This window comes from Aythya fuligula, chromosome Z, assembly GCF_009819795.1.
Source record: "Aythya fuligula isolate bAytFul2 chromosome Z, bAytFul2.pri, whole genome shotgun sequence".
NCBI classification, from domain to species: Eukaryota; Metazoa; Chordata; class Aves; order Anseriformes; family Anatidae; genus Aythya; species Aythya fuligula.
In genome coordinates this window covers 51,005,058-51,017,148 of record NC_045593.1, presented here as the reverse complement: position 1 = coordinate 51,017,148, position 12,091 = coordinate 51,005,058, and the positions used below count along the sequence as shown (strand labels likewise).

Sequence of the window (12,091 nt, the reverse complement as noted above, 5' to 3'; positions counted from 1 at the left end):
TACAGTCCGGGAAAAGGGAAGTCAACAGGTGACCTCATGTCTCTCTGCAAATTCCTCAGGAGGGGAAGGGAAGAAGTGAAGAGCTGGCCTCTGCTCCCTGGGAACTGATGACAGGATGGGTGGGGAACGGTGCCAGGGGGGACATTAAGACAGATTTCTTTAGTATGAAGGTGGTCAAACACTGGAACAGGCTTCGTAGTGAGATCGTTGATGCCACCATGCCTGTCTGTGCTCAAGAGGCATTAGAATAATGCTATTAATAACATCCTTTAACTTTTGGGTAGCCCTGAAGTGCTCAGACAATTGAACTCGATGATCTTTGTAGGTCCCATCCAACTGAACTAGTCAATTCTATCTCAATCAGAGCTAAAAAATTTTGTTCTACGAAATGGTTACATTGCCTACAGCTGCATTGCTCTGATAAAACAATCCTGATGGCATCAAGACCAATTCTCAAAACAGTTCTTCGAGTATTCTCCAGAGCACTTTAAAACCACCTAAACAAACTAGTTAGTTGTGGTCTAACTTAGAATTCCATAGGACCCAACAAAGATGACCTCCACATGAGAGTTGCTTTACGTATCTATCAACACCTACCTAAATAAGAAACACAGAATAGTCTTTAATCATCATGTAATGCCTCAACATTCCCATTGAGAAGGACTGCAGCCATACCCCGGTGACACAGATCTTGCATTTACTTTTGGAATGGTGTCTCATGTAATAATCTCACCAGCAGCCTGGGTAACCTGGGAGGCTACATATTTCCAATAGAGCACAGCCTCCTACTGTACATACCAACTGTGAACAGAAATGCTGTTTCAGCAGATTGTTCAAACCATCATACATATATGAGATTGGTAGACTTAATAGGATTATACATAACCTGGCACCAGTGCTGGATAAACATTAGGATATCAGAGGTCATACTACCTGGCTAGCACAAGTGATTGGGCAATTTCCACACATGGTTAAAGGATGTGAGGAAGCAGCACTATTTCCTTGAGTAAGAGAATTTACAGGAGGTTTGTGATTAAAAAGCCACTATGGAAATTAGTTCCAGCTCTGAGGAGAGGGCTGGAAATGACGGCTATGACATACCACCACTCACTATAGAAAGAAAACAGAAAATACCTGGAAGGTCTCCAACCTCGAAAATAATGCTGTAAAAGACAGAAGAAAAAATATACAGGAGAATCATACAGCTATAGGATTCTCTTCACCATGTGCACATTGTCAGTCTTCCAGCTGATTTATTCATGTAAATCATGACTGAACCTTGAAGAGCAATAAGATGCCTTGGCAGTCCTTCAGCCCGACTTTACAGGTAAAACCAACTTTTGCTGTGCTATACTTAACCAAGAACTGTAAGAATATCTCTTGGACCGCATTTTGTGCATTTTGTTTCTGTTGTTGGTTGGAGGGTTGTTTTTGGTTTTGTTTTTGTTTGTCATTTTAGGGTTATATGTCTTTTATATATATATATATATACATTTGCTTATAGGATAATATTGTCTATCTTCCAGCAAGAGCATGAGTGGACAGTCCATCTGAATGTGTAGTTGAAAACTGCAAGATACAGACAGAAGAAATAGCCTTTAGTTTTGATTCCTATACCTCTATAAACCTTTGCTAGAACTACACAAATACCTTTTGTTTCAGGTATCTACAGACTAGGCCAGACTTAATTATATTCTCTGTTGATCTCCCAGTAAAACTACAATACACCATGGTCTGGACATGAGTCTGGATGTGCTTAAACCAAGGAGGATCTGGGGGAATCCTGATAGATGTCTGCTTAAACGCGTCCCCAGAACAACAGAAAAAAGTTACATGAAACTATATGTTGAATATCCTCTGCCAATTCCAATAAGAACTAGCAATCCTTTATGTGTTCTGCCTGCTCTTTGACTGCTGTAAACTGGCTCCTACAAAAAGGCATAGCCTGTACATAAATGTTTTCTCTTGCTTTTGGTCTCCCATGGAACATACAGTTCTGGAGCACAGCTAAATGTGGCCCAGATTCCAGGACTTATTGCTTGCCAAGAGTCTAGGTGAAGCCAGTACAATTTGCTTGCACTTGACAGCAGGAAAAGATTTTTATGCTTGACAATAAGTGGTATTGCACAAGAAAAGCTGCTTATGTACCCTGCAGAATAATTAGTTTCATCAATAACACCCCTAAAAAGTCTAGATGCCATACTGCCTTGCTCTGTCTTGAATAAAGGAGTTTCAGTTTTTGTCCTCTCACAGAATTGAAGCTTTTCTCCTAGTTATGTGTCTAGTAGAGACTGAAGAAGCAATTTCAAGGGGAGGAAATGGCACCAGTGGAAAATTGCAGGGGGAGAAAAGATTGGCAAGTGTGGAAGAAATACTCAATAGGAAGGTCTTTAAAACTGTGAAGGTGGGAAGCAGATAGAGGAAGCTACAGATGTACTGAATGACAGCCCTGCCCTGAACAACTCCCCACTTGCAGGGAGCAAGTGTTCTTTCACATAACACAATGTTTTTAAAGAAGGTCAGGGAACCTGTGTAGGATTGCCTTGCTAATTATAGGTAAACAGTCTTATCTACACAGCCAGTGATTCACAAAATCTGTGCAGGAGAAAGAACCAGGCTTATACCTCATGAACCTAAACAGCAATACTATGTCTGTTTGTCTCATGCTGATAGGAAGGATGAGGACAGCCACTGCTGTGTCTGTTCATTAGTTGCCTGAGGCAACTCACCAAGCTCAAGTTCCCCGTGTCCCAAGAGTTCTGACCATGAACCTTATTGATGGACCTGTGCTGCTCCCCAAGTATAGTTTGATCAACCTTGGGCTACTAATTTCAGAATGCTGGTGTCCTGGTTCTGGCTGGGACAGACTTACTTTTCTTCCTAGCAGCTGTGTTTTGGATTTAGGGTAGCAATAATGCTAATAACATACTGATATTTTAGTTGTTGCTGAACAGTGTTCACATAGTCAAGGATTTTTCAGTTTCTCATACTGTTCTGCCAGTGGGAAGGCTGGGAGTGCACAGGAAGCTAGGAGGGGACACAACCAGGACAGCTGGCCTAGACTGGACAAAGAGATATTCCATACTATTTGGTGTCATGCTGAACAGTAAAACTGAGGGAATTGTCTGGTGACTGGTGGGAGATGCTGCTTAGGGACTGGCTGAACATCAGTCGGTGGGTGGTGAGTAATTGGATTGCGCATTGCTTTTTTTTTTTTGTTTATTCCTTTATCATTATTATTATTTTCCTTTCCTTTTCTGTTCTATTAAACTGTCTTTAACTGTCTTTATCTCAGCACATGTGCTTTTACCTTTGCCTTTTTTTTTTTTTTTTTTTTTTTTCTGATTCTGATTTCTTACCCCATGAATGGTAAGTGAATGGTAAGATGTAGTGCTTAGCTGCCTGCTAAGCTAAACCACAACAATCCTTTTGATGCCCTATGACATGAAGGGTTAACATAATGACAAATTTGGCCACAGTATGCTAAAAAAAAAAAAAAGTAGTTATAAGCATGATATCAGTTTAATAGCTGCTGGTCACAATTTTGAATTTTTTGCTCTTGGAGTTCTGTTTGTTCTCAGAGTTGTGTTGTGTAACACCTTACTCACTAGATGTGTTCACTGGCATGCTGTTTATCATCTCTGGGGCCTTGTTTAAGGATCTCCTTTTGTTGTACTGCATAACACTGTTTTACAATATGATAAAATTACCAGTGGTGATATTAATCTGGTATTTGTACTCATTTGTACTCAACATGCCCCAGTAAGGGTCTTCCACATACACAAGACAAAGCAATGGATATGAAAGTCAGCTCATTTGTTAAGAAAAAAACTTCTACTAAGAAGGGAAAGGGGGAAATGGATGATGCAGGCTATCCCAAAGCAGGGCCACCATGAAAACAGGGGGAGGAAGAGTCAGATACTATAAATGAGGCCGTAAACACCCAATCCCTATCCTTAGGTGAGCTATGAGATATGCAAAAAGATTTCAGCCATTGTCCAAGAGAGCACAGTGTCACCTGGATGCTCTGATGCTGGGATAACGGGGCCAGTAGCCAGAAATTAGTGGGCAAGGAAGACAAGCAGCTGGAATCCCTCTCTATGGAAGGCGACATTGCAAAGTGACTGGAAAGAGAGGCACAATTTTTTTTTTTCATGCCCTGGATCAGAGCCTAGCATTGGTTTAACTATGTGCCTGTTTCTGAGCTTTCACTAGACAGTTTTCTGGAGGATAGCATTTCTAGACTCAAATTTTGTGCTGAAGCATTTCAACACCTGCAGGTGTTATCACCACTACATTTGTGGTCAAGGTCTGGTGGACCAGTGGTTGACCTATTCTTAGTGAAAGTCACTGCAACCATCCAAATGTCAGAGAAGGCCAAATCATGCAGTGCTCATAACTGACACTTTGGGGCATAGTTCTGCAAAATACCTAAACAGACTGAAATAAAACTTAGCTACTTTGCCCTAGATGGCTACAGCTGTGGGCAGAGATGTGAAATGCAGACTTAATCATAACAAAAAGTACCTCAGTAAAGAACAAACAACACTGCACAAAGCTACAGCCACAGGTCACTGCAAGTTCTGAGATGATACACATACACACAGAGCCAGCTGAGGTATCTGAGCATGAAGTTAGAAGAATAGCCAAACCTGAAATGCCTGCAAATATTACCTTGGCTCTGAGAAGTTATCTAACTGTTCCTTTTCCAAACATTTGTTCTCCTTTGCTGTAATTTTTTTCCCAAATTTGTATAATATTTTGTAGTTGAGTCTGCCATACTTATTAATATTAAATAAAAAAGCACTTTGTTCTATGAATAGTTCCACTAGAATCAATGTTACTATTCATAAGTAAAATACTGCTTAAACTAAAAGTGAGAGAACTGAACTGTATACCCTTATTTATTTATTAATTTTTGATAATTGGCTGGAACATTTGTGGGATTTTTGTTAAAAGGAAACTGCAAGTAACTTACTAATTTTCAGACTATTAATACTTTTTGCATTAATATTTTTCTAGCCATCCGAGTGTCTGAAAACTATTATTATCATGTAGTATATGATAGAATAACCAGAGAATTCCTGTAGCCAACACAGCATGTGTAAATATATATATATATACACACACAGACACACACAAAATTCTGAACTACAGATTAGCTGTGAAATTCTGTTCTGAAGGTCATGTATAAGGACGTTTTTGTTAGGCACTGTTTGAGATTTCATATTTCACTTTATGCTGGGAATAATAACATCACCATCCTTTTAAAATGAATTTTCCAAATAAATCACAATTTTGCCTTGGGAATTTTGTCATATTAAGAATATTTCCTGTTGAAAATTTAAGCATTCATGGTAAACCTTAAGGATATGTCACATGTGGAACTGAACATTTTAAAATAAAAAGTTTTGTTCACAGGTGATAGCCAACTTGTGAAGCCTTTAGCTGCTAGTACTGTGGCAGCTTTAGGTAAATGGGAACACAGCAAATTGAGCACTGACTTGATTCTTTGCAGCTGTATCACTGACAAGGGTGAAGATGAGGCCAACTTGGACCACAAAAAAGGTACTGAACAGCTTGTACTCAAATCTGGTTTTGCTGCCGTGCCACTAAGCAGTGAAATTCATGTATTAAAAACAGTACACCAAGCCTTTTCTCATTGTTTTATATTTTCACTGCTTTTCTTCAAACATTTAATAAACTGGAAGAAAACAAACAACCTGGCTAGAGAAGAATCCTTGTGTTTGTTGGCTCAACCTTTTTAGTATGCTAAAATGCACAAAATTCTCATTTGTTTAAAATAACAAATGCTTGGGATTGAACTGAGAGACTGAAAAAGTGTTTTTATTAGACTACTTTTTAAGCCATTCCAAGCTTTAAACATGCATATTTAACAAACTGAATTGACGCCAGAAAGGGACAGTTAGCACAGGTACTAGATATGAAAGTTTGTACCGGATTTTACTTTCAAGAACTTCTGCCCAATTTAAAACTTTATTTGAAATGGATATTTTTAACTCAAGCTTGTAGTATCTCACATCCCTTTGTGTTGAGATAAACTCTAAATTCTGTGATGAAGTCATTTTATTTGGACTCATGCTGATAAGATGTATAAGTATCCAGCAGCAGAAATTAATTATTAATATATAATATTTATTAATAATATATAATTATTTATATATATATTATATAAATTTTTATATATATATAAATTTTATACATTATATAAAATATATTATATATTATATATTTATATACATTATATATATAAATAATTATTTATATATATATTAATTATTAATATAAATATATTATGTTATATTATATTAATAACAATTGCAGAGCTAAGCCAATGGTGCTCTCTGCCTTTACTGCTCCATGAACCTGTCAAACATCTTGACAAAATTTCTTAATCTGATCTAATACCAGCTCCAGTGGCAGCAGCAGCATCTAGCAAAGACAGGTGTGTACCAACTGAGAAGCTGATGCATTGTGCAGCAGCTAGTGGTGCACTTTTCACTCAAGGAAGACCTTATATGCCTATAGGCATATTCCCTTGCTGAAGCTTAACACCATACCTATCTACTTACTGAGCCTTGGGTCATTAATATGCCTGATTATAGATATGTTCATGAGTTAGAGAGAAGACATTTAGGAGATATAGTGAAGGTGATGTTCTGATACGTGAACAAAGGGGAAGATGGAATCTCCTGTGGATTGGCCAAAGCTGGTTTAAGAAACTTTGCAGTATCACAGTCCCTAGTGCAGGCAGACCTATCACTCTCAGAGATTTCTGTAAAATATGTAACGTTCTCCACCCTTTTTATAAGCAATCACTAGAAAATAATGGATTGAGTATGTCCTGTCCTCTACCCTTTTTTCTTCATTGGGTTGAAAATGTTCTTTTTTCCTCTGGAGAGCTCTAGCCCTGATGCTGTCTGTGGTAGAGTTCCTGATGCAGCAAGGTGGAGAATCTCTTTACTGTCAACTAAAAATTTTTGAGCAGATAAAGAGACTGCAGTTCAGATTATGTGACAAAATCTTACTCATCAGCAGACTAGAAAAGGGTATTCCTCAAGAAAAAAGAGATTACAGGAAGGCTAGAGTTGAGCTTTAATTTTAATTTATAGGAATAACAGGTAAACAAGAGGTGCTACCAGTATGATTTCACAGCTTCAAGCTTCTTGTTTTTTAATGTTAGGAATATTGGATAAATTAATGCAAGATTTCCTAAGAATCAGTAATAATGATACTTGAGTTCACACAAACTATCTATCTAGTTTTTGCCATTTCTCTTGCTAGAACTTCTTTTTTAACAATATAGTATGGAGAGAATAAAAATGTTTTCCAATTAAAGAAAGACATGGAAACAGGAGTGCAAAAATAACAGTGTTGCAATCAAGAGATATACCTCCTTTAGCGATTTGGAGTGGATTATGTACAACTAAGTATAAATCTGAGTACGTATATGCACGCATATTAACACAAACTCATAGCAGAACAAGAGACAAAGACATCAGTTTTATTTAAGAATAAATCCTTTCTGGTTTGTTTCCATTCTATAGGTGATGTCAACATTACCTAGCAGAATGTTACATAACGCATATCTTTAATTTCACCTGATACTTTTCAATAAAGGAAAAACTCACTTACCTACACACACGCGACCATCAACCCCAACAGCCAAGCCAGGTGGACATTCACACCGAAAGGATCCTTCAGTATTTATGCAGTGACCATTCATGCATATTCCTGATGTCTGACATTCATCAATATCTACACCAGGAGGCAACACAATTCAACAATATATTAGCTGTTTTCAAGCAAGTTTACAATTAACATTTTTAGAATGTTACCTGATGGCTTTATTAATGAATGAATCATTAATATACCTTTGTTTTGTTTCTAGTAAAGTCTCACCTTGGAATCACACTAAATAATCAAAATTCCACCCGTGCCTTAAAAAGTCAGAAAAACTGTAAGGAGTGGTAAGGTATTTCAGATTCTACATTAAACAAATATTGGAATAAATTTTCTTCTTTGTCCATCTCATGATATTGCAACTTTGCTTTAAAGCATGGCTAAGGAAACATTATTCACAGAATACCTCTATGATAGTAAAGTTTAATTTCAAAGAACATTTTAAAGGTCATCAATTTCCAAGTGAACAGTCCAGCTGCATGTGTATTAAGAAAAACACAGTTAATATAATTGGTTCAGCTTCAAAGCAGACAGCTAATGTATATGCATGATTTTGCACCTCCTGAAAATACTTCAAGTCCAAACCTATTTCTACTGGCTGTAACAGGTATCTTCCATTACTTGAAATTAAGTCAGACTCCATTCTTAAAATGTTTAATGCAATATTTCCATGACCTCATTTTAAAAAGCTTATAATTCTCTATGCCAGATGTGATGTCTTAAATGTTATGCATTCTGAATTGCCAGAAGAGTGGTATGGAAAGCATACATTGTGTTTATCAAAGTAAAATATTTTAACCTTTTTAAACTTCCCATATTGCTACTCAATTTCCCATTTCAATAAGGCTCTGCATATTTTGTTGCATTTAAGATGACTCCAAGATGTTTCAAAAGCTGATTAAACACCTGCTGTCCTATTTTGAACAATACTAAGTAATACATTTATTTCTTTCTGTAATTTTAAAACTTATATTTAGGCATCTTAAGACATCTACTATAATGAATTAGGAAGGTATGATATTAAATCCATGTGATAAGATTACCATTCTTAATGAAACAACATACAGGAAAAACTGTTTTCAATCAAGGTTGTCTTAATTAGTTACCCACAGTTCTACATACCAGTACAGTAACGCCCATTTGGAGCCAGAACAAATCCCGGTTTGCAGATGCATTTAAAACTCCCATCCTCATTTATGCACATCCCATTTAAACACATGTTTGTAGTGGTACACTCATCATGGTCTGCAAAACATTGCAAAGAAAACTGCCTATATTCTTTCATCTCCAGAAAATGACATAAAGAGCAGGAGAGATGAAAGTAAGAAAGATTCCTTCACTTGCAGATTAAATACTCCCAGTAACTCTAATGAAGCACCTGAATAGCTTTATCTCTACAGACAAAGTAGTAAACTTTTTCCCCATTGTGACAAGCTACTTTGTGTGTTTCAGCAGATCGTACAGAAGAACAAGCTGCATCACACTTTCTTATGTGAATGACTAAAAAACTTCAATCACCTGATTGAATTAAGAGCTTGTTGCAACTGGCTGTTTATCTAAGAAGATTTTTTTTGACACAGTATAGCCAAAATTAAAGAGTTATTTTTTCAGCAGTGCTGAAATTTTCCTTGCCTATGGGAAAGCTATGGAGGGACTCTGTCAGGCAGTGTAGTGATAAGACAAGAGGTAATGGCTTTAAACTAAAAGAGGGTAGGTTCATGTTAGATTATAAAGAAGAAATTGTTTAAGGGTGGTGAAGCACTGCAACAGGTTGCCCAGAGAAGATGTGGATGGAAGCGTTAGAGGCCTGGCTAGATGAGGCTTTGGGAAACATGGTCAAATGGAAGGTGTCCCTGCCCGTGGCGGGGAGGGGGAAGGGGAGGGAGGTTGGAATTACATGGTCTTTAAGGCCCCTTCCAGCCCAAACCATTCTGTGACTCTATGATATACGAAGCACCTGCTATGAAGCTTGTAGGAAAATGTTATTTCTGGCACTTGGCTACCTGGATATCCTGTGGAGAAATGTAGCTTCAAAAACAAAACTTACTTCCAGTTTTCTTTGAAAACATATAGTTCCATACAATGTCTATTTCACTGCAGAGGTGGTAAGTTCACCTCAGGTCATGCCTTATTATACAAAAGGCAATTCTTAATCATCACTGTGCTACAGCACTATGAAGTACAATTTCTAGAACTGGCAAGCCAATGCCTGACACATATGAAGAAGAGATCTTACCCACACAGTTTTTTCCATCTGTAGTCAGTTCGAACCCAGCATTGCAAATACACTGGAAACTTCCATCAGTGTTTACACACCGGCCATTTTTACAAAGAACACCATTCTGGATGCACTCATCTATATCTAAGGCAAAAATAATAAAAAAAAATAAAATATATATATATCATACAATCAGTTACCATAAAATAAAATTTATATAGTGACAATTATTGCTTTGAAAAATGCTGGCATTTTATTTAAATTTTATTTACTTAAGAAATAAATCCAAAAATGGTTAAGAATTCATTCACATTCCATCAGAGATATAAAAAATATCATTTTTCACACTTTTACAATAAATGCTATGTCAGCTATGCTCAACAATTACATTATAAATAACTCTATAAAACTGCCTACACATTCATCTACATCCATATACAAATACACATCTGTCGTATTAATAGTCTATTTCATGATCTTTTGTCAAATTCCCAGTTAGAATGGGCTGGCCAAGTAACAGGTATTCCAGAATAATAGAACAGTAAAATAAATGGGATAGTGGCCCAGAACTAGGATTCCAATTAATATAACATCTGTTGGGATTTACTGAAATTGCACTGGTAATTATTCTTTGAACTCCAGTAGGATCTGATAGAAGGGGTCAGAACATCTGCAACATCAGTAGACACAAAGCAAATTTTCTTACCAATACAAGCTTGCTTGGTAGGAGTCCTCTGGAAACCTGCGTGGCACTTGCAGTAATAGGAACCAGGTGTGTTGACACAGTCTCCATTAGAGCATGGGTTTGATGTGCATTCATCAACATCTGTTGGCAGTACAGGGGAACATTGGTGAATTCACCATATATACAACATTTTTCCAAGTCTAGAAGTTTCTAAGTTAAAAAGACAGTAACTGACAAATGCTGAAACTTAAAATGTGATACAAAATAACGACTTTCCTAAGATCATAGAGCTGATTTTAGTACAACTAGATGGACATTTTCAAGAAACAAAATGTTACTGCATCATCTGTATGCATCTTAGTAGACAAAAGAAAAATAACATATTAGGATTTTGAGACACAGGATCACCTATTAAATCAACACTTTAGTCAACAGAATTTCATTTAACTGAATGACCACTAATTCTTCAGAATAAAACCAACACAGATCAAAACTGGCCTTGTAAAAGCAGAGTGGATGTTGGCATCTAAAATCCCCCATTATGTCACAGGTTTATTACAGAAACATGAGGAGGGTCTGCACATCAGCAGGAGGGATTCTTAATGAGACTACAGTCTGTGCACCATATCTCAGTTGCTTATGCACCATTGCATTCTCAACCACAGTCTCTGCATTTGAGTAGTGCTGCATTTAATCTACCTCTTTTCTATAATGTACCTTACTGTCCTTTCCAAAGGTTTTTGTTATTTGGGTGCAAACAAATACACTTTAACTGCTTTAAGTAACTACTCAGAAATAACTCTTGTTTGACACAAGGCTCTGAAAATTTTAATCCCCTTCAAGAACCTTTCTCAAGTTTGATCTCCAGTGGCTTTCTATGAGTCAGCTGTGACTTGGCCTGAGACAGGTATTCCCAACTCTAAAAAGGCACTGATTATCCCTCCCCTTTACATTCCCTAAATCCCTCTGCAGGTTCTCAGAGGTGTTTGCTCCCTGCCCTCCCTGATCCTGGGAGCAGAACAAGTGCGGTTCTCTGGTCTTGCAGACAGGACCACTGGCTTGCAGTATCTCCTACAGCTACCAAAGGATGATCTGAGCAGCTTTTCTCTGCTACAACTAAATTCACAGGTTACTAACTGAATGATCATTTGTTTAAATCCCCCTTTCTCCATCAATAACCTTTGCTATGTGCCTTGTTTCCCCCAGCTATGCCCTCCATTTCCCCTGTACGCCTGAAATTACACACCTCTTCATCCAGGTAGGCTTTAAAGTTAATGCTGATTGGGAGGTTCTGGGTAACCATTCTATCTGGCTGTAAGCTGCTTTAGGAAACTGGCACATAGCAAAGCCACAGCTGCACTTCTTAGCAATGGTCATTTTCCCATGAATTTTGCAGTGTAAGTTATCAGAAAACCAGGGAAAACATGGGTAACTTTGCTGATCATTTTTATCACCCTTTATCAGATTTAGTTTTAAAACTCAGT

The 12,091-nt window shown here is 37.4% G+C and overlaps 1 protein-coding gene across 2 annotated transcripts in view; it reads right to left on the bottom strand.

Annotated features, from left to right (window-relative positions):
* Nucleotides 1–12,091, bottom strand: part of FBN2 (fibrillin 2) — a 197,460-nt gene that overhangs the window by 104,795 nt on the left and 80,574 nt on the right. For both annotated transcript variants that reach the window (XM_032205669.1, XM_032205670.1), the window contains exons 10-13: nt 10,629–10,748; nt 9,941–10,066; nt 8,827–8,949; nt 7,657–7,779 (exon numbers count right to left, since the gene is read on the bottom strand). In XM_032205669.1, coding sequence (XP_032061560.1) covers nt 7,657–7,779; nt 8,827–8,949; nt 9,941–10,066; nt 10,629–10,748 — 492 coding nt within the window. The remainder of the gene's footprint in view (nt 1–7,656; nt 7,780–8,826; nt 8,950–9,940; nt 10,067–10,628; nt 10,749–12,091) is intronic.